General features: G+C 43.5%; 1 protein-coding gene and 1 long non-coding RNA gene across 17 annotated transcripts in view; one reads left to right on the forward strand and one right to left on the reverse strand.

The window, feature by feature from the left end:
• Positions 1–19950, forward strand: part of PIP4K2A (phosphatidylinositol-5-phosphate 4-kinase type 2 alpha) — a 186428-nt gene that overhangs the window by 132921 nt on the left and 33557 nt on the right. For all 6 annotated transcript variants that reach the window (XM_086334478.1, XM_086334477.1, XM_086334482.1 and 3 more), the window contains 2 exons: positions 14624–14770; positions 19410–19448. In XM_086334478.1, coding sequence (XP_086190604.1) covers positions 14624–14770; positions 19410–19448 — 186 coding nt within the window. The remainder of the gene's footprint in view (positions 1–14623; positions 14771–19409; positions 19449–19950) is intronic.
• LOC147361070 (uncharacterized) overlaps positions 17710–19950 on the reverse strand; it is a 52730-nt gene continuing 50489 nt past the window's right edge. For 10 of the 11 annotated variants that reach the window (XR_015139710.1, XR_015139709.1, XR_015139705.1 and 7 more), the window contains 2 exons: positions 19471–19616; positions 17710–18256 (listed from right to left, as the gene is read on the reverse strand). This is a non-coding gene — a long non-coding RNA (uncharacterized LOC147361070). Of the gene's footprint in view, positions 18257–19470; positions 19617–19813; positions 19859–19950 lie in introns of those variants that run through there. The other variant, XR_015139711.1, reaches the window with a different exon arrangement.

The raw sequence follows: 19950 nt of genomic DNA on the forward strand, positions 1-19950 counted from the left end.
CTTCTTCAAAGGCACTGTTTGGTTGGATCTGTGGGCGCTGAGTGTCTGTGAAAGTCAGCTTCCTTCCTCTATGGTCCCGCTTTCTGCTCTAACATCAGAAAGTGTTTCTTGCCAGTTGCTTACTCTTCTCAAATGTGATCGACTGCATTTTGCTCCGAGTGAGGTCAGTGAAACTCCTGAAGCTCCCTACCTCCTGTTTCTGGAAACTTGGAGCTCCCGTGATTTGTATTTTTAAAAACATTAGTCAGCCTCTAAATTCATTTAACATCTATTCAATCTTTATAACACTGATTCCTTTTGAAATCCATTCTACAATGCTTGCGCCATTGCCAATTATGAAGGAAATTTTAAAGTGCTAGGTTAGTACCTATAAGGGTAGACACTCAGGCATTGGCTTCTGAATGGATGGAATTCTAGGATGCAGCTCTTAACCAGTCACTCCCGCTGGAACTTACTGTCATGCTGGTGCATCTTTTTCTACTTTCTTTAAATTGTCTTAGAACTTTCAAAGCAGTGTGGTACCTCAGTGACCAATGAAAACATATTATTCCGATAAGTGAGACTGTTCAAATGCAGTGTGAGATACAATTCAGATACGAACTTCTCGATGACATCTCTGAGTTCAGATTTTTTTACTTTTACAGAAGACACAGTTTGAAAGGTTTCCTCTGGGGTGGTTACTGTAACGAACGTGCAAGATTTGACATATCAGCAGTATTACATAAAATGCATTGGGGACCAAAATATACGTCTATTAACATGCTCCAGGGGCTGTCACAGCACTAAATATTTCCTTTCACTTCACTGCTACAAAATGGCTATTTTTGTAGTATGTTCTCTATCCAGAAAAAGCTCATTTCTCACTTCTTCACCATCTATGTTTTTCCTCTTGTAAAAAGTCCTTTTACTTTTACTTTTGGCTGCGCTGGGTCTTCATTGCTGCACACGGGCTTTCTCTAGTTGCGGTGCACCAGCTTCTAACTGTTGTGGCTTCTCTCGTTGCGGAGCTCTAGGCATGCAGGCTTCAGCAGTTGTGGTGCACAGGCTTATTTGCCCCATGGTATCTTCCCAGACCAGGCACTGAACTCTTGTCACAGGTGGATTCTTAACCAGTGGCCCACCAGGAAAGCGCAAAAAGTATTTCAAATATAATGAAAGGGTCTTAGTACTAACCTTAAAACAGAGTGTTGTGAGTCAATTATTCTTCAAAAACAAAGACACTTATAGAAAAAGGGATCAGATATGAGGCTACCAGAGGTGGGGGAACTGGATGAAGGCAGTCAAAAAAGTACAGACTTCCAGTTACAAGATAAATACTAGGTCTGTAATGTATAATATGATTAATATAATTACCACTACTGTATGTTATATTTATGAAACTTGTTAGGGAGTAAATCCTAAGAGTTCTCATCACAAGGAAAAATTTTTTCTTTTGTAACTGTATGAATGATGGATGTTCACTAAACTGTGATAATCATTTCTTGATGTATGTGAGTCAAATCATTATGCTGTACACCTTGAACTTGTACAGTGCCGTATGTCAATTACATCTCAGTAAAACTGGAAGAAAACAATCTTTAAATAAATAGAGGTGAAGGGTCTTCGTGACTGAGAATCACCATTGCTGATACAGTTTGCTTGGTGGAAGGTCAGGAGACCTAGGTCATAGCTGGTCACAAACGGGCTAATTCAGGGATCTCTGAACCTCAGTTTCTCCATCTGCATTTCATTCATTCATTCCTTGTGCATGCATTCACTCTGTTTCTATTGAAGTATGGTTGACGTACAATATTGGATTAGTTTCAGGTGTGTGGCACAGTGCTGTGATATTTTTATGAGTTAGGTGCCACACAAGGTTTACAATATTATTGACTATACTCCCCGTGCTGTGTATTTACTCGATGTACTTCCATACAGGAGGTAAGCTGGCCTAGACTACTTTTAGGATTTACCACTAGTCAGAATTTTTTTCTTACTTTGGTGGAGACTGTCATTTCTTCTTTTCTTGCTTTTTATTGCTTTTACCTTCTAATGTGCTTCTGAACCAGCAGTCTGGTCTGGACAAGTCCTTAGGCTTGTTCAAATCCTGCTATCAATAGACAGGACAGGCTTTCAGGGAGGGCAGCTCCTACGGAGTACACTGGATGGGCTTTCTGACAGCGTTGGTTACTCTGTGGCTCTTCTTCTTCTCTTTTCTTTCATTGTCCTTTTTTGTGTTTAAGTAAAATATATCCGGAGGTGCAGCTGTATTCTGGAAGGTTAAAATTACAGAGAAGGCAATGGCACCCCACTCCAGTACTCTTGCCTGGAAAATCCCAAGGACAAAGGAGCCTGGTAGGCTGCAGTCCATGGGGTCGCTAAGAGTCAGACATGACTGAACGACTTCACTTTCACTTTTCACTTTCATGCACTCGAGAAGGAAATGGCAACCCACTCCAGTGTTCTTGCCTGGAGAATCCCAGGGACGGGGGCAGCCTAGTGGGCTGCCGTCTATGGGGTTGCACAGAGTCGGACACGACTGCAGCGACTGAGCAGCAGCAAGGCCAACCTCTGAAGGAGCAGCACAGTGCTAGATGTTGAAAGAAATTCCTCCTGATTTCCTGATGAGGCAGCCTCACCAGCAGTGCCCGTGTGGCAGGTGGTTCAGAACATGAACTCCGGAGCTGACTACTTTGCCCCCAGCCTGCTTTATGACCTTAGGCAAGTTACCTAACCTCTCTGTACCTGCTTCTCTGTCCATACAATTTGATGGTAGTGTCTCCTCCATCCCGTGTTGTATGGGCTTCCCAGGTGGCGCTAGTGGTAGAGAATCTGCCTGCCATGCAGGAAGACTTAAAGAGACTCCTGGGTCAGGAAGATCCCTGGAGAAGGGCATGGCCACCCACTCCAGTATTCTTGCTTGGAGAATTCTGTGGACAGAGGAGCCTGGCAGGCAACAGTCTCCATAGGGTCACAAAGAGTTGGATGCGACTTAAACGAGCTAGCAGCAGCACCACCCTCCTTCATCTGGTGGTGTGCTAATTAGTGGAACTGCTATTTATAACCTGCTCAGGACAGTGTCTGGTGAATAACAAGCACTATGTAAATGACTGAATAAGGTCTTTCAGTACTTCTCTTCACATACTCAGTTGCATGTCCCAGTGTTGAAATCATTAGCTTTTTCAATCCACTAGGGGGCCTGGTTTCTGGCAGAGTGGGGCACAGATGCAGAAAAATTTGAAGATTCAAACTGTAAGAAGTTAGCTTTCTTCCAGGCTCCAGCACGCTGCCGTAGTTTTTATCTGCTGCCCAGACCCCACCCTGATTTTCACTGTGAGCTAAGAAAGCACAGCAGCGTCTTTCAGACCAGTGGAAATTTATATTAAGCAGAGCAAACCTTTATGTTCCTTTTGTTTTTCTCTTTTTTATAGTTAGGAAAATAACTTAAGTGTTTTGGTGTAAATACCCTTTTCTTCTTTAGATTTCTGTCAGGTCAGGACAAACTCGGGTCTTATAAATGATGATCATTGACTGATTAGCTAAGCAATGCTGGAGCATTCAAAAAGGAAAAAAATGGTCAAGAACCTTCTTGAATACCTTATTTCTCCTGCGTTGACTGATTTTTTTTTTTAACTGACCTAAATTCATTGGAAGTTTTGGAATCATGTAGCTTCTTCAGCTTTAATTAAAATGGAGTCAGTGTCAGTAAAATTTTAAAAATTTTAGGGGAGGGAACAAGTTCCAATGTAGATAATCAAGAAATGCCTATGAAAATAGCATTAAGAATATCTTTTATGTTTTTGAAATGTAGGGTTTAAATTTGTTTTTTATTTCAAAGTGACTGAACTGACAAATTGACCAAGTAACCCAAAAATCCTTTCTTAACTTTTGTTATCCGGGAGACTGTTAGTAACTTGAGCTGAATCTAGAAGTTATGCCTTAAAACTCGAATCATTGTTGAAAAAGCTACCTGGTATGTCAAGTTTCAGTGTAGGATGAGGGGGTGACTGCTTGACTTTTTTGGATCTTCGTTGGAATACATCTTTCTATCCTCCCACGAAGGACAGTGGTGTTGGCCACAAACAGAGAGAAACTGAGAAAACAGGCCCCATGAAAGCCAAAAGTTAAAAGTAAAAAAATTAAGGGTTTGATGCCCAAAGAGAAGTTAGACACTCCATCAGCATTTCCCAAATTACTGACTGGAGACACAACCCCCGCACCGCTTGTAAGAATTGACATTCTGACTCGGTAGGTCGGGGTGGACCTGAGACGCCGCGTGTCACGGGCAGTGCTGATGGAGCCCATGTAAATGGCAGTGCGGGCCCCACCCCCTGGAGCAGGAGAAACATTTCGAGTCTGCTTGCTGGTTCTTTTTGTTCTCTGTGGAGGAGAAGCCGATGGAAATGTGAAAAGCACAGTCAAGTTTTACGTGTAAACAGCTGGAACTGTGAGATTCACAGCAAGTAGCAGCAGGGCCTGTGTCTTCAGGAGCTGCACACACTCTCAGGAACACCAGGAGGGGCTCCTGTGGCTCAGGGAGCACCGCTCCAGCTCCGCTCTGCAGACGGGGCATCGCTGTCTGCCCCCAGGTTCCGGCAGCCGCACGGCCCACTTGCTGGCACGCGTTTCCTGCAGCAGGTGATCTCCAGTTTCTGGAAATCCCGTTGCTCTTTTGTGTTTGGATACGGTCTGTCTCCCCACCTCTCCCCAACATCTGTGGACTGGACATTCTCATTCTGGCCTCCACGGCTCTCACTTTTCCTTTCCCCTTTTCTGTCTCCAAGCATCTCTGCTCAATTTGGGGTTAATTCCTCAGCTGTGTCTCCCACTCCTCATTCTCTCATCAGCTGTTTTAATCCGTGGTCTCCCCTATCCAGTGATTTTTTTGTTTCAAAGATTGTATTTTTTCTTGTAGAAGTTCCATATTAAAAAATCCACCTATGCACTCTTGATCATTTTTCATTATATACTCATTACTGAAATTGTATCCTTTTATTTCTTCAAATGCTTTTATACATAACTCTTCCAGTTCTATTTCCGGTAGTCCTAACCTCTGCCATTCCTGGGGTCCTGAGTTTGCTGTCTCTTGTGTCTGCTGACTCTCAGGAGTGACTGACTGGAGTAGAAGGCCCTGCAGAGTGTGAGGTCAGGATACTGATGAGAGAGGGACTCCGGTCCAGGGAGAGGAAGGGAGGAGGATTGGGCGGAGGAGGAGGGCAGGCTGCCAGGCAGGCCCTACAGGCCACAGCCAGCCGGTGGGGCCCTTCAGGGTCCCCCGTGTAGCACTGCCGTGCTGGGCCCAAGGAACAGGAAGGCGGACCCAGGAGGAGCTGCCAACTGAAGCCCGCTGACCACACTCCACAGCCGGACAGCACGGCTTCCCAGAGTGCATCACACCATGACGCTTGGGACAGCCCTTCTCCATTTCAGTTGTAGTCACTGAGTAAACACCAACTTCTCTTACGGTAAGGTGTTTGTTTTTAGTTGTTTTGGTTTTTTGGACACACCGACCAGCTTGTATCTTAGCTCCGCAACCTGAGCCCTCAGCAGTGAAAGCTCAGAGTTCTAACTGTTGGCCCACCAGGGAATTCCCTGATAAGGTGTTTGCTTGTTTGTTTTTCACAAGGTCACCTCGTCTCTCATGATGATGCTGTGTATGGGTCTTTACGGTCGTATAATAAACTGAGCTCGGAGCACCAGTGTCGGCATGTAGATATATTCTGCAGTATATCAGTACTAAGAATGTTTGTAAATACTGCAGAGAAATGTTTATTCCTTTTAAGCCTGATTTTTATTAAGTTTAAAAACAGTAAAATTTTGTACTTACATTAGATTAAATGGAGTCATCCTTACATTCTTTTATGACTCTTGAAACCAAAATATAGTAACTAACACAGACCATTCTCCCAAAATATCAACTCAAGAAATGTTTGGATTATTTATTTGTCTGGTTCTTCTGAAACAAACCAATCCTTAGTTTCAGGCTGGTTTTTTCTTTCTTCCCTCCCTCCCTTTCTTTCTTTCTGTCTCTCTCCTTCCCTCCCTCCTTGCCTCCCCCCTCCCCTGCCCCGGCCTCATGTAAAGAACATTGTTGAAGTGATCTATAAACACAGGCAGAAGCACAATAAGAATTACAGATAATTTAACCTTTCAAAAACATTAACTGAAGCAAGACTTTACATTGAAGTATTAATTTGATGCTATATTAAATTGTCACTTCAAGCCCCTTAAAAAAAAAAAAGAGTGAAACATGATAATAACAGCAATTTTCAAGAGCTGGAGCCCAGGTTCACACTCTCATGCAGAGATATAAATATTTATCCATTCCAGTACATCACTTAGAATCCTCTCTGCTGAAACCTTCAGTCAGCTGTGAATCTTTTAATGGCATTTCATTTTGCATACGAAAAAGCAACAGACCGGGGGATTCATAAGACTTGTATTCTTGTTGACTACCCAAGAGCAAAGGAAACTGAGACCCTGTGGCTGTTGCGTTTTGTATGTTTTTAAAATTCCAATTTCACCATGTCAGTTTAGCATTATAGTTCTGACAAGCTGCTGTACAGGAAAAAAGTTCTAGGGGAGACTAATGAAGAGGTAAAATTTGCCTCTATTGATGACAACAAGGAGTCATATTAAAGAAGACTGTTTTAAGAGAAGACAGAAAACAGTAAAAACTGTATGGGTTACAGATGAACATTGCCAGCAAATACAAGTGTCTGAGAAGCACTCTAGAAAAAAAACCAAAGTCGCAGCATGAAAAATTACAGCCCGAGGTGACATGAGGCATCCAGCTATGAAAATGCTAACGTGGAAAAGACTTAATAAAAACAGTATTTTTAAAATGCAAACGTAGGTAATGCAGCAAGTTTAACACTGAGAATATGGACACTGACTCCAAGAATACTTGGTGATGGTTTTAGTTCTGTACAGTAAGCATACGAAGAATTAATGATGATCAGGGTCAGTTTTTAAAAATTTGGGACTGTTCCGTACCTTATTTAGATAGAAGGTCAGTGTCCTGGCTGAACTGCAAACATCTATCAGTTCAGGTGCCAGACAAGACCTTCCCTGTTTGATAGGAGAGAATGTGCCCCAGGGACCGAGTGGTGGAAATAACTGGCCAGCTTTGGGCCACAGATAGGAAGGCCTCTGGGAAAGGGTGGGATCTGAGGAGCCACGGAAAGGAAGGCTCTGCAGGCTTGTGTGTACACGGCTGGTACTCCCCTAACAGGCGTCACCCTCTGTGTGTGCCCTCGATTCTGGTCCACGCTGGATGACCAGTGCTGCTGTGTGTGGCCCATCTGTGTCCGTTTCCTCCCTTGGGACCTCAGAGTGGCAGAGGACAGACGTCCGCACTCACCTGGCCTCTGGAGAAGAGTCTCCCGGGCAGCAGTAGGGCACGGCACCGGTCAGAAGTGGTTGAGATATTAAAGCGGCAGATAGGGAACACTGTCCCCTGCCAGTGAGGAGGGCTGCCTTGTAGCCACATCAGGACGCTGATGGAAAGTGAAAGAAATATCCTCCCCTTTCTATTATTTTTTGGTTTTGGCTGTGCTGTGAGGCTTGTGGGATCTTAGTTCCCCGACCAAGGATCCAAACCGGGCCCCGGCAGTGGGAGCACCAAGTCCTAACCACTGAACCAGCAGAGAATTCCTCTGCACCTTTTTAAAGAGTGACCCTCAGGATTAAGTCACTATTTCTCCATGCTTGTAGTCCCTATTTCTCCATTCTTCCAACAGGAATTGGAAACTAAGTGTGTAAAAGGGAGGAAGCAAAGATTCATTGTTAGATTGTCTTGTGATCGAATCAACAATGTTAAAAAATTAATAGATGCTGAGGCTGTTTTTAACTATTAAAATAAGGGGTGCTCATGCCCCCCACAAAAAAACCAATCATGAGACTGTAGTGCCCCAGTACACATTTTTAAAATAATTTTTGAAGCATTTATTTACAGGTTCTTTTGTTAATTTGTGAGTGATTAAGCTTTTGAAGGGGAAGTGCTCAGAGTTCTGATCCTAATAGCAACATAAGTGAGAATTATGATTTTTAGTGTCTTCTGTATTTACAAAAGTATTATCATACTTTATATTAAAAAATGCACACACATAAACATTATTCATTTTTGGAAAGTCTGTTCTGTGGAGATATGCGTTAAATTGGGAGTCCCTAGCCCGCATTTAAATAGAACCCACTTCTCAGGGAGCACCTGAGGAGCACGTCAGGTGAAGCCTGCCTCCCTCACCCTTTCCTTCCTGCCTGCCTCCCCCACCCCTCGCCCCAGGGTCTGGATTTCACCTGGCTCCTGCTTGAGTCATCGCAGTCCCCCCAGCGCCGTTTCCCTGATCTTCCTACCCTTCACAAAGCCCCTGTGCTCTAAGTACTGTTATTGCACCTCTTCTCCAAATGCAGAGACACAGAGAGGTTGAATAATTCCCAAAGGTCACACAGCTAGTGCTCATGGTGCTGGCCCAGGAAGGCTCAAGCAGTGGGATTGTGGCCCTGTGTTTACAGCATCCCTAGATGTGGGATAACCTCCAGGAATTTGTGGGGTGGGGGAGCCGTCTGAGACATGCCCACTGGTGTTAGGGTGTGTGCACAGCATTTAGTGGGTCAGCAGGTGAAGAACCCGAGGGGATTACTATCTGGGCCTCTCTGTGTCAACTCCCACATGCAGTGACCCTTATGCTCCAGTTTGGTGGTCTGCCGGCCCAGGTGCTCACAGACCCAGTGGGACGTTCCTCCTCTGAAATGAAACAGGGTCTTCTTTTCCCAGTGCTCCCACCCAGAAACTCAATTCATGGGGGAGGTTTTCGCTCCTGCAGTTTGATGCGGGAGTGCTTTCTAAACCTTTGGGACCAACTGCTGCTTGTCAATACTGGAATCTAACATGATAGGCTTTTGGGGGTTGTGATTTTGTACATGATTACAAACTCAGGAGTTTTAAGTTTTTTAAATCTCTGTGTTGCAATGTGTTCAACAAAGCCTCATAGGTGAGCCTTGCTTTTGAGTATTAAGAACATGTAGAAACTTTCTGATAAGGTGAATCATATTTGATCTGTGTTTTCAGTTCAGTCACTCAGTCGTGTCCGACTCTTTGCGACCCCATGAATCGCAGCACGCCAGGCCTGCCTGTCCATCACAAACTCCCGCAGTTCACTCAGACTCATGTCCATCGAGTCAGTGATGCCATCCAGCCATCTCATCCTCTGTCGTCCCCTTCTCCTCTTGCCCCCAATCCCTCTCAGCATCAGAGTCTTTTCCAATGAGTCAACTCTTCGCATGAGGTGGCCAAAGTACTGGAGTTTCAGCTTTAGCATCATTCCTTCCAAAGAAATCCCAGGGCTGATCTTCAGAATGGACTGGTTGGATCTCCTTGCAGTCCAAGGGACTCTCAAGAGTCTTCTCCAACACCACAGTTCAAAAGCATCAATTCTTCAGTGCTCAGCCTTCTTCACAGTCCAACTCTCACATCCATACATGACCACAGGAAAAACCATAGCCTTGACTAGATGAACCTTTGTTGGCAAAGTAATGTCTCTGCTTTTGAATATGCTATCTAGGTTGGTCATAACTTTCCTTCCAAGGAGTAAGCGTCTTTTAATTTCATGGCTGCAGTCACCATCTGCAGTGATTTTGGAGCCCCAAAAAATAAAGTCTGACACTGTTTCCACTGTTTCCCCATCTATTTCCCATAAAGTGATGGGACTGGATGCCATGATCTTCGTTTTCTGAATGTTGAGCTTTAAGCCAACTTTTTCACTTTCCACTTGCACTTTCATCAAGAGTCTTTTGAGTTCCTCTTCACTTTCTGCCATAAGGGTGGTGTCATCTGCATATCTGAGGTGATTGATATTTCTCCCGGCAATCTTGATTCCAGCTTGTGTTTCTTCCAGTCCAGCATTTCTCATGATGTACTCTGCATATAAATATGTATTATTTTATTTAATCTTAAAGATAGAGGACTTGCAGAATATAATATGTACATGTGTTTCTCCCTGGGGTGGGGGTAGGGGGGAAGCGCATCAGTGATTTCCTGTGTAGTAGTCAGGTGTCTTTCACATATTCGTCAGTATGGATAGTGGTATCCACACTGATCCGGGCATTCCATGGCTCTGTACAGAGATTTGGATCAAAGGGACGTGTTCTGCCAGCGGGACTTTTAAAAGATAGGCCGTGATGAGACTAAACTGAACAAAATAGCACAAGGGGTGGGGTCCAGGGGGAGGGAGCTGAATGGCCAAACTGAAACCTGTGTGCCCCCCAGGGCAGGGGGCATGTCGCGTGGGCCCTCAGATCACCTCTGCAGAGGCTCCCTCTGGGCAGACTTCAGAGCACATCTGTGAGTCAGTTTGGAGCACAGAGCATATGGGCTGACACTGAGATTCCTTACCGGAGTTCTGAATGTCAGGAGTAACCGTGATCACTGTCCTCTTCGGCAGGAGAGAGAGCAGCACAGAACACCGGCCTTGTTGGGGTGTGCTGACACCCTGCCACCTGTAACCCTCACCCTAACCTTCTTGGTAGGAGTTACGGTGCTTGTTTTCTAGAAAATGACATTGAAACACAGGATGGTTTAGTAAGCTGCCCAAGGCCTCACAGCTGGTAAATGGAGGCAACGGGACGCCCCTGCATATCATCTCTCTGGCTCCAGAACCTACATCCTTCCTGCCGAACTTAAGCAGCTAGACTCCCCCAGCCTCCATGCGGCCAAGGCCCAGCCAGCCGGCCCTCTTCAGAGGCACCAACCAATCCTTTTGTTTCTTTACATCAGATGTGAGAAATCTTCTTTTCAGCCAAGAGCTCTTTACCACCTGTTTTGTATTAGCAAAACTCAAGTTTATTGTTTTTTGAAAGGCGAGAAATAGAAAAGTTTCCTCTGATCTGACTTCAGATTAAGAACAAGTTGGGGGTGAAACTCTACTCAGAAAAAGCCATCGTATTGAAATATGTAGCTCAGTTATGTAAGATTTTTTTTTTTTTTAAGGGCAGAAGCATCTTTAAAATCTTCCAAACTTTGGGTGGCAAAAATCAAACTCCTACACTGATGCTGTACTTCTTTTCTTTAATGATGAAAATTAAAGGCTTTAAAAAAAAAAGTCTTACGATGGCTTATTATTATCAGAGTTGATTATTGCAGTGTCTACCTCTAAAGTGTGTGACAGGGCATCCTGATTACTTTCTTTTATAAAAGTGCATTGTACAACTGAAAATTTTGAGGATTGTTTTTTTTTTTTAAATGAAGGAGTTACCTTAAATGTCACCATTACCATGATGACTATTCTTCCAGCCATCTGTGGTAAACAGGTACAGTAAGTACAATTTTTACAACAGTAGGTACAATTCATGCTAAGTTATCCTAGCGATATCACATACATCAAAGGCATAAAAGAACCTTTTTAGAATTTTCTTTCCCCCTCGTTTTAAAGAAAGGAAAACCTAACTTTGGAAAGTACAGTGGGACCCAGTTTGTAAGGATGGTCTTTTGAAAAGTGTCTCCATCTGGTGGCCGTTTAGGGTATGGTCATTGAAGAGTGATGGACATACGTTGTGTTTTTGCAACTCTCTTGGAAATGGTGTCAGTGCTGGGATTGACTTGTCCAGTGATGAATCCAGTGTGGGGCCAGAGAGTGTCCATCTGTCTGCAGAGCTTCACACCACTGCTCTGGTGGGCAATTTTTTATTTCTTTCACTGACATGAATTTTTTATTTAATGTCACTTGTAAATCTACAAAGTAAGCATTTTAACATATCCAAAAAAGTATTAATTTTTTCATATTTTTTAAATTTTATTGAAGTAAAGTTGATTTACAATGCATTAACTTTTTATGTATAGCAAAGTGATTCACTGATACATATATATATATTATGTGTGTGTGTGTGTGTGTGTGTGTATATATATGTAAAATCTTGAAACCAAGCCTCCTGTGTCTCCTGATTGGCAGGTGGATTCTTTCCCACTGGGCCACCAGGAAAGCCCATATATATGTATTTTTTCACATTCTTTTCCATTATAGTTTGTCACAGAATATCAAATATAGTTCCCTGTGCTATACAGCAGGACCTTGTGGTTTATCCATCTTCTGTGTAATAGTTTGCATTTAGTAATCCCAAACCACCGTTCTTTGCTTCCTCCATCCGTCCCCCGCTCAGCAGCCTCAGGTCTGCTGTTTTGTAGATGACGTGTATTATATTTCACATCCACATAGAAGCAGTATCATATGGAATTTGTCTTTCTCCTTCTGACTTACTTTGCTTACTTAGTCTGATAATCTCGAGGTCCATCTATTTGCTGCGAGTGGCATTATTTCATTCTTTTTCATGACTGAGTAAATATTCCATTGCCATCTTCGTGCCACATCATCTTCGTCCGTTTGAGACACATGTGGGTGGCGTCCATGCCTTGGCTGCTGTGAGCACAGGGGTGCGTGTACCTTGATGAATTATATAGTTTTGTCTTTGTCTGGATATACACACAATATGTAGTGGGACTGCTGGGTCACGTGCTGATTCTAGTTTTAGTTTCCTGAGGAACTTCCACACTGTTTCCCACAGTAACTTCACCAACTTACATTCCCACCAACAGTGCAGGCGGCTTCCCACAGCCTCTCTACCATTTGTTATTTGTAGATTTTTTAATGTGATGGCCACTCTGACCAACATGAGGTGGCACCTCAGTGTAGTTTTTTGATTTGCATTTCTCTAATAATTGTTTAGTAGCAAAAATGGCAGTGAATCTAACTAGGCTGATGTCAGATTAGTACTGTACTGAAAAACAATTTAAAAAAAACTGTGAAAGTCAGTTATATTCCAGTTGATCTTCACTTATCAAAGACCCGTTTGCAGAGCTGAACCTGGATGTATTATTTCCCAGGTCAGAGTTCTAAATTTGTCCTTCTATTTTTCCATATTATTTAAAGTACTTAGTAGTGTGTCTTAAAAATAATATTGCATCTTTAATAAGAATGGCTACAGGTAAAATGTTGTAAGTTACACAGAGAAACCAGTGTTGATACTACATAAAAGTTAGAAATCTAAGTAGAAAACTCTCTCTACTTCAAGAGAAGTTTTAAGTAGATTAAGTAGTACTTAATCATTTAAGTAGTGGAAATGATTTGTTGTTCAGTCGCTCAGTCATGTCCGATGCATTGAGACCCCATGGACTGCAACGCACCAGGCTTCCCTGTCCTTCACCATCTCCTGAAGCTTGCTCAAACCTCACGTCCATGGAGTCGGTGATGCCATCCAACTAACTCATCCTCTGTTATCCCCGTCTACTCTGCCTTCAGTCTTTCCCAGCATCAGAGTCTTACATTAAAATGTTTTCCCAAAATAAGTGCAGTTATGTTAACAATAAAGTGAGATCAAGGATTTTCATGATAAGGCCTTGAGAGGTTGAAATAACATGTCTAAGAAAGGAAAGAAGAAATGTTCAAAAGTTTACATCACATTTATTATGCAGCGTTGTGAGTAAAAATTGCAAAAGTTTGTGCTCTTTACTGTTTTTCATTTTTTAAGGAAACACCCTTATGGCAGTTACGATTTATATTTAAACACACCTAGATTGGATGTTATGGGTTGTTTTTTAATGCTCTTTATACTTTAGGATGAAGGGCCTCTGGGGGGGAGTCAGTGGTAAAGAATCAGTGGGATTCTTAAGAATACATGGGATCAGTTCCTGGGTCGGGAAGATCCCCTGGAGGAGGAAATGGCAATCTACTCCAGTATTCTTGCCTGGATGAAATTTCATGGACAGAGGAGCCTGGTGGGCTACAGTCCATGGGGTTGCAGAGTCAGAAATGACTGGGCACACACATACATACAATAATTTGTGATTTAAGCATCTTTTCATGTACCTGGTGGCCATCTGTGTTTTCTTTGGAGAAATGTCTACTTATGTGTTCTGTTTTTTTCGATTGAGTTTATTTTGTTGAGTTGTATGTGCTATTTGTATATTTTAGAAATTAAGCCCTTGTCGATCGCATCGTTTGCAAATATTTTCTCCCATTCCATAGGTTGTGTTTTCATTTTGTTTATGGTTTCCTTGGCTGTGCAAAAAGCGTGTAAGTTGAATTAGCTCCCATTTGTTTTTATTTCTATTGCTCTGGGAGACTGTCTGGTGGCAATTTAAACATTAGAGTCCCAATAAGAAACAGAAAACAGAGCCTGACTCTCCCAGCTTCTAACACTGAGCTCTCTCCACAATTTCCTCTGTAATCTCAACTTTAACACTATCAAAGGCATTGATCATAGTGGCCAGGTGATGCTGCCTGAACCTCGTAAAGTCATCATCAAGGCTTCTAGGAAGGAAGATGGAGACCCCAGGTCATGATTTCACTTTAAAGGAGTTATAGAAAGGACTAGTCACTTGTCCTCTCGCCTCGTGCCATTATATACAAATTAGTTGGGAATGTTAAGAAAAACGTATCTCTGGAGATAGATTTTCTTATCTGTCTGCATGGTGCACTCAGACCTGGTCTTCAGGTGTATAAACATGGTCATTTTCTGTAAAGAAGACGTTAATGGTTGTATAAGCCATTATCACTTTGTAAAACACCATAGGCAGAGGAGTTATTTTTTATCTGAACAAACAGCTTTTGACTGGATCATTTCCTCCCCCTCTCTTTCTTTCTTTCCTATGCAGTATATAGTGGAATGTCATGGGATCACCCTTCTTCCCCAGTTCCTGGGCATGTACCGGCTTAATGTGGATGGAGTTGAAATATATGTGATTGTTACAAGAAATGTGTTCAGCCACCGTTTATCTGTATATAGGAAATACGACTTAAAGGTAAGATTTTTACTTTTTTGTTCATTAAGCTTGTTCATCCATGTTGTGTGTAACTGAGCAGGCTGTGCACTTAAGAGGCACCCAGAGCTCAAAGCACTGGGCAGCCAGCAGTGCACTTCGTGTTAAGTGAGGATCTGGTGGCTCAGACGGTAAAGCATCTACCTGTGATGCAGGAGACCTGGGTTTGATCCCTGGGTCGGGAAGATCCCCTGGAGAAGGAAATGGCAATCCACTCCAGTACTCTGGCCTGGAAAAATCCCCTGGCTGGAGGAACCTGGTAGGCTATAGTCGATGGGATTGCAAAGAATTGGACACAATTGAGCAACTTCATTTTCTTACTTTCTTATTGTACCTATGAGAGATACCACATCTAATTTATTGAGCTAGTATGTATGGAACACCAGCTATGTGCCAGGCCCTGCTTTTAAGTGCTGGGAACAGTATGATGAACAAAACAGACCAAATCTGCCCTCAACGAGCTGACATTCTGGTGGGCAAAGACAGATAAGTAAGTCACATGGTGTGCTAGGAACTGATGAATGCCATGAAGAGAAGAAAAGTCAGGAAGGATGGGGAAAGGATGCAGTTTGGAATCAGGAGGTGAGGGACAGGCTGTTTCAAAGATTTGGAGTGGGAGGTAGACCACTGGAAATTCTGACTGTGGAGTGAGGGGCGCTGACTTCTGAGGTCACTGATGTAGACAACATCCGGGTCAGAGGCTGGCGTACTACGACCTGCCTGCATGGCAAGTTCAACTTGGCCGTTTTTGTAAATAGCTTTATTGGAGTCCCACTATGCCTGTGGTTTCTCTATCATGTGTGGTTGCACTATAATAGCAGGGTTGAGTAGTTACCATAGAGACCATTTTGGACCGCAAAGCGCAAAACACTTACCCTCTGACCCTTTCCAGAAAACATCTGCCAACCTCTGGTCTTCATCAGTCAGTCTCAAATTTTTTGATCTCAGACTCCTTCACACTCTTAAAAGAGGACCCCCAAAAGCTGCATATGTAGGTTAATACTAATACTTACAATGTTAGAAATGAGAAACATTTTTTAACTTAGTTTTTTAAAATAGTAAAACTATTAATGTTAGCATATCTTTATGAAAAGTATCTTTCAAACCGAAACGTTTAGTGGGACAGGTGGCATTGTTTTACATCTTTGCAAATCTCTGTGATGTCTGCCTTGGTGAGAGAGCTGAAATGTCCTGTCTGCTTCTGCTATCATGTTACTTGAAGTGTATGAAAAAAATCAGACCTTACACAAATATGTAGTTGGAAAAAGGGAGGGGTTTTTAACTTTTTCAGAAATTTGTGGGTGTTTTTCTTGGATGGCACACCTAGACCTGACAAGTGGTAATTTCTCAAAGCTGAGTTACAGTGTGGAATCTGAAATCACATCAGTGAACTTTTTAAAACCCATCAGTCTGTTTGCACGCATTGATCTGAGGGCATCATGCTTTCGTCATTTTGAACAATGGGTTTACCGAGTTATGAGCTCTTCCAAATACTCACACGTTTCATTAAACAGTATCAAGAAGCCACATTAATATCACCACCTGCCTCATTAGAAACGCCTTTATATATTGAGAAGCTGTCAAGCACAGAGTGGTGGATACAAGTTTTTAAAAGTTTTCATTTTCACTTGAAAGCTTAAATTTTACCAGTGGGTTTCCTGTGAAATGACAGCACAAAGCTGAGCCAGCAGCTTCGTTCCTCTTTGAGCAAGTGCCTGTCAGATGCCCAGAATGGAATAAACAGGTTCCAGTTGTCCTTTCATGTAGAAATGATTTCTGGAAAAAAGTAACTAGTTCAGCTCATAACTCAAAACCATCACCAAGATGACTGTCCTTAAACTTACCTGCTTTATAAACAAAAGAGCTTTGGGCATACTCCCTATGCAGAATATTGAGAAGGTACGTCATCCAGCGTCAAGATTTAACAAAACAGATGCCATTGCTTCCTCAAGGATACTCATGTGTCGTATGACAAACTCAGTACTAATACCATTCGGTGCCACTGCTGGATCTGTGCTAACCTGCCAACCATTGTTTTTGCAGTATCCATGTAAATGTCAAGGCAGAGACTGTCTCCACATTATTATAAAGACACTTTTGACTTTGCAGCACCCCTGGGTGCTCAACTATGCTTTCCGAAATGTTGGTCTAAGGGAGGGGAGATGTTCCGGGCTTATCTCTTACCTCTGGAGTCTGCTCTTACCTCCAAGTCGCAGCTGTTTTGTTCCCTGGAAATCCCAGCAACCCTCAGGGCTCTTTGGAACCCTCTCTCTCACAAGGCCCTCTGAAGTGTCACTAGCTCGTCCCGTTGAGTACTAGGTCTGTCTGTTGGTCTGACTCCCACGTCAGGAGCCTCATGTCCCAGTCTTACTACGCGTTAGCTGGGTGCGAGATGCTGAACCTGTAGGAGCCACAGTTCCTTCATCTGTAGAACAGAGATGGGTTTACCTCCCTTGCTGGGTTGAGAGGATTAGTGTAATATGTTTGTGTCACGTCCAGCATAATGCATACAAGAAGAGGTAGATGAATTTTCGCTCTCTTCCGTTCTACTAGTACGTTTCTTAAAGACAACTGTTTTGGGTCCCACTTTATCCCCCTGAAGTGCTTCAAAGAGTGCCTCATTCAAGCAGACATCTAGTCAGCGTATCTTGATGTAAGTTACAGACTGGCTATTATGGTTTTAATTTAACCTTGGATGTCCTGGTTTCATCTCCCTTTTTAGCTTATAGAATAAACTCTGTTCTCACCAGTACTTGCCATCGTGAGTGGTGAGGGAACCTGGGCGCCTGGCATCATTTCATGGCTCAAACTCGTGGCTTTGACTGACTTCTCTAATTTTGTTTTTTTAATTCTGAATGAATTTAAATCTGGATGAGTTTTCCAGGCTAATGATCTGCATTTACATAGAGATGAAGCATCACTGAGAATCAGAAGCAGAGTAAATTATATTGTAAGGAGGGGGAAAAAAACACAAAGACTAAAAACTTGGTTAAAGATACAAAAATAATTTCCTCCCTTTGCCCATAGCATAGGAACTGCTCAAGTATTACAATGCAGTACCCAGGTATTATAAGTATTTAATACTCGAGTATTCACCCCTTCCTTCTTTTAAAATAAAGGAACATTCTTTATTAACAGTCATTGTGTAAAGGAAGATATTGTGGCCTGAAATCAAGACCCTATAAAGGAAGGAAAACAAACCATTGCAAGTGACAGCTGCTGGGCTTGGCTGGCCACAGGGCTCTCCTTCACGGACAACTCACAGGGTTCATCCTCACTTGCTGGGGCAGCTTTGTGCTTCTCCAACGTGTCCTTAAGAAGCTTCGAGCAGCATCCTGGGCTGGCCCAGCAGGGTCTTTTAGATCCACCAGACCTGGGAAAACTGAGTGTGGGGATGATGATGAACTGGCACGGGGGAGCCCCTGGCTCAGGCCTGGCCCCTTTCCCCTGTAGGAGGAGTGTCTCCATCTGTGAACGACAGGTGACACACACCCTAACTAATGCCTGAGCTGCTTGAAGGCAAGATGGTCACAGAGTAAAAATGTTAAGAGTGGCCAATCTAGAAGCTACTTGAACATTTCCCAAGTCACATACACATTCTCTTAATGACTGGCTAATGCAAGTATTCCAGGCCAATAAATGTGTATTTAATAAACAGACAAGCAGCTTGTGCCACTGACCTCTGGTCATAGTTTGGGTGTCTGGTGCTGGGCTGTGATCCTTCCCCAGCCATTTACCTGGCAAACGTGGGTGCTGCTGCATGAGACACTGTGACGGCCACCAAGGAACACAGAGGAGGAATGCTCATTGTTGTTTAATATTACCAAAGTTAGGGACTTACTGGCCATTCATTTCCTAATGTTTCTTTTGCATTAAGATCTTTCACAAACAGAGGACAGTCTCTGTTCTTAAACTCTACCCTAAAGCCCTACCACTCCATCAGCATCTAAGACAGACTTGGTCATGTTGGACAACACAGAACCAAGGGCATTATTTGAAAACCAGTGCAGTAGAGTAGAACTACTGCAACGAAAGCTGTGTTTTCTTCTACTTATACCTTTTGTGCTCACCCTAGAGGCACAAAAGGGTGTGAGTAAAAATGTGTTTGAAGGAACCTCCAACATGAAAGGGGCCAGAAAGGCCCACTGGGTCTTAGGGTGAGTGAGGAAGTAAGGTCATCAGGAACCCTGAGCCAGAGAGATGGGCTGTCAGGGGCCAGGATGCCCCACCTACAGGACGCAGTATGGGAGACAGGCCCTGGTGCCCAGTGGTCACTGCAGCCAAGCGATGGCCTACTGTACTTTGAAGACCCTCAAACCAACCATTTCTGGTGACGTAAGGAGGAAAGTGTGGTCTGACCCTGAGTTTAGAAAGGCATCGTTCACATGACTGTTGGGTTTTTTTATTTCCACCAGGAGGACAGGAACCAGGGGAAAGACAGCACAGGTGATACCAAGAAGGAAAGGGTTGGAGCCAGAAACCCCTACAGAGGGTGCAGTGCACACTCACTCAGGGAGGGGACAGAGCACGGTCAGCGCTTGGCGCTCTGCCCTGGGGTGTTTGCAGGTTTCACGTGAAGCCAGTGCCTCACGTGTGCTTATTTTCATCATCTCTGTTTCAGGGCTCTACAGTGGCCAGGGAAGCAAGTGACAAAGAAAAGGTAAGTGCCTGGCGTCTCTCACCTTGGTCCTCGGCGTGGGGCCCAGCACCTCTTAGTTCTGTCTTCTCCTCCTCCCCTGAGCTTCTTGTTTCCCCTCAGCTATGGTGGGAAGCTCTTCGTCGATCTGAGGAACACTCTCCTCCAGTTCTCTCCCTCAGGTTAGCTGCCCTGTTGAACCATGAAGTATTTATTAGTTTGAAGTGTGGGTGAAACATTTCCCACAGCTGATCTTGAAAACACAGCCATCATCATGATCCAAACTAACGGGTACAGCTCAGCACCTGGGTCCTAGCCCCACTTTATGACTGACAGGCCAGGTGTGACCCTGAGTCCGTTTCCTTGCCTCCCTGAGCCCGTTTTCTCACCTGTAAAATGACGGTGTTGAGCTTCATAGTCACCTGTAAAATGTTGGCTTAATGAGCTTCAAACTCCTTTCCAACTATAAAATGTTAAGACCCATTAGAATATTTTTTGTGTATAAGGACTTAGGGACAGACAAGGA

The sequence above is a fragment of the Bos grunniens genome, chromosome 13, assembly GCF_055505025.1.
Source record: "Bos grunniens cultivar Pamir isolate PY7600 chromosome 13, Bosgru_T2T1.0, whole genome shotgun sequence".
Taxonomy (NCBI): Eukaryota; Metazoa; Chordata; class Mammalia; order Artiodactyla; family Bovidae; genus Bos; species Bos grunniens.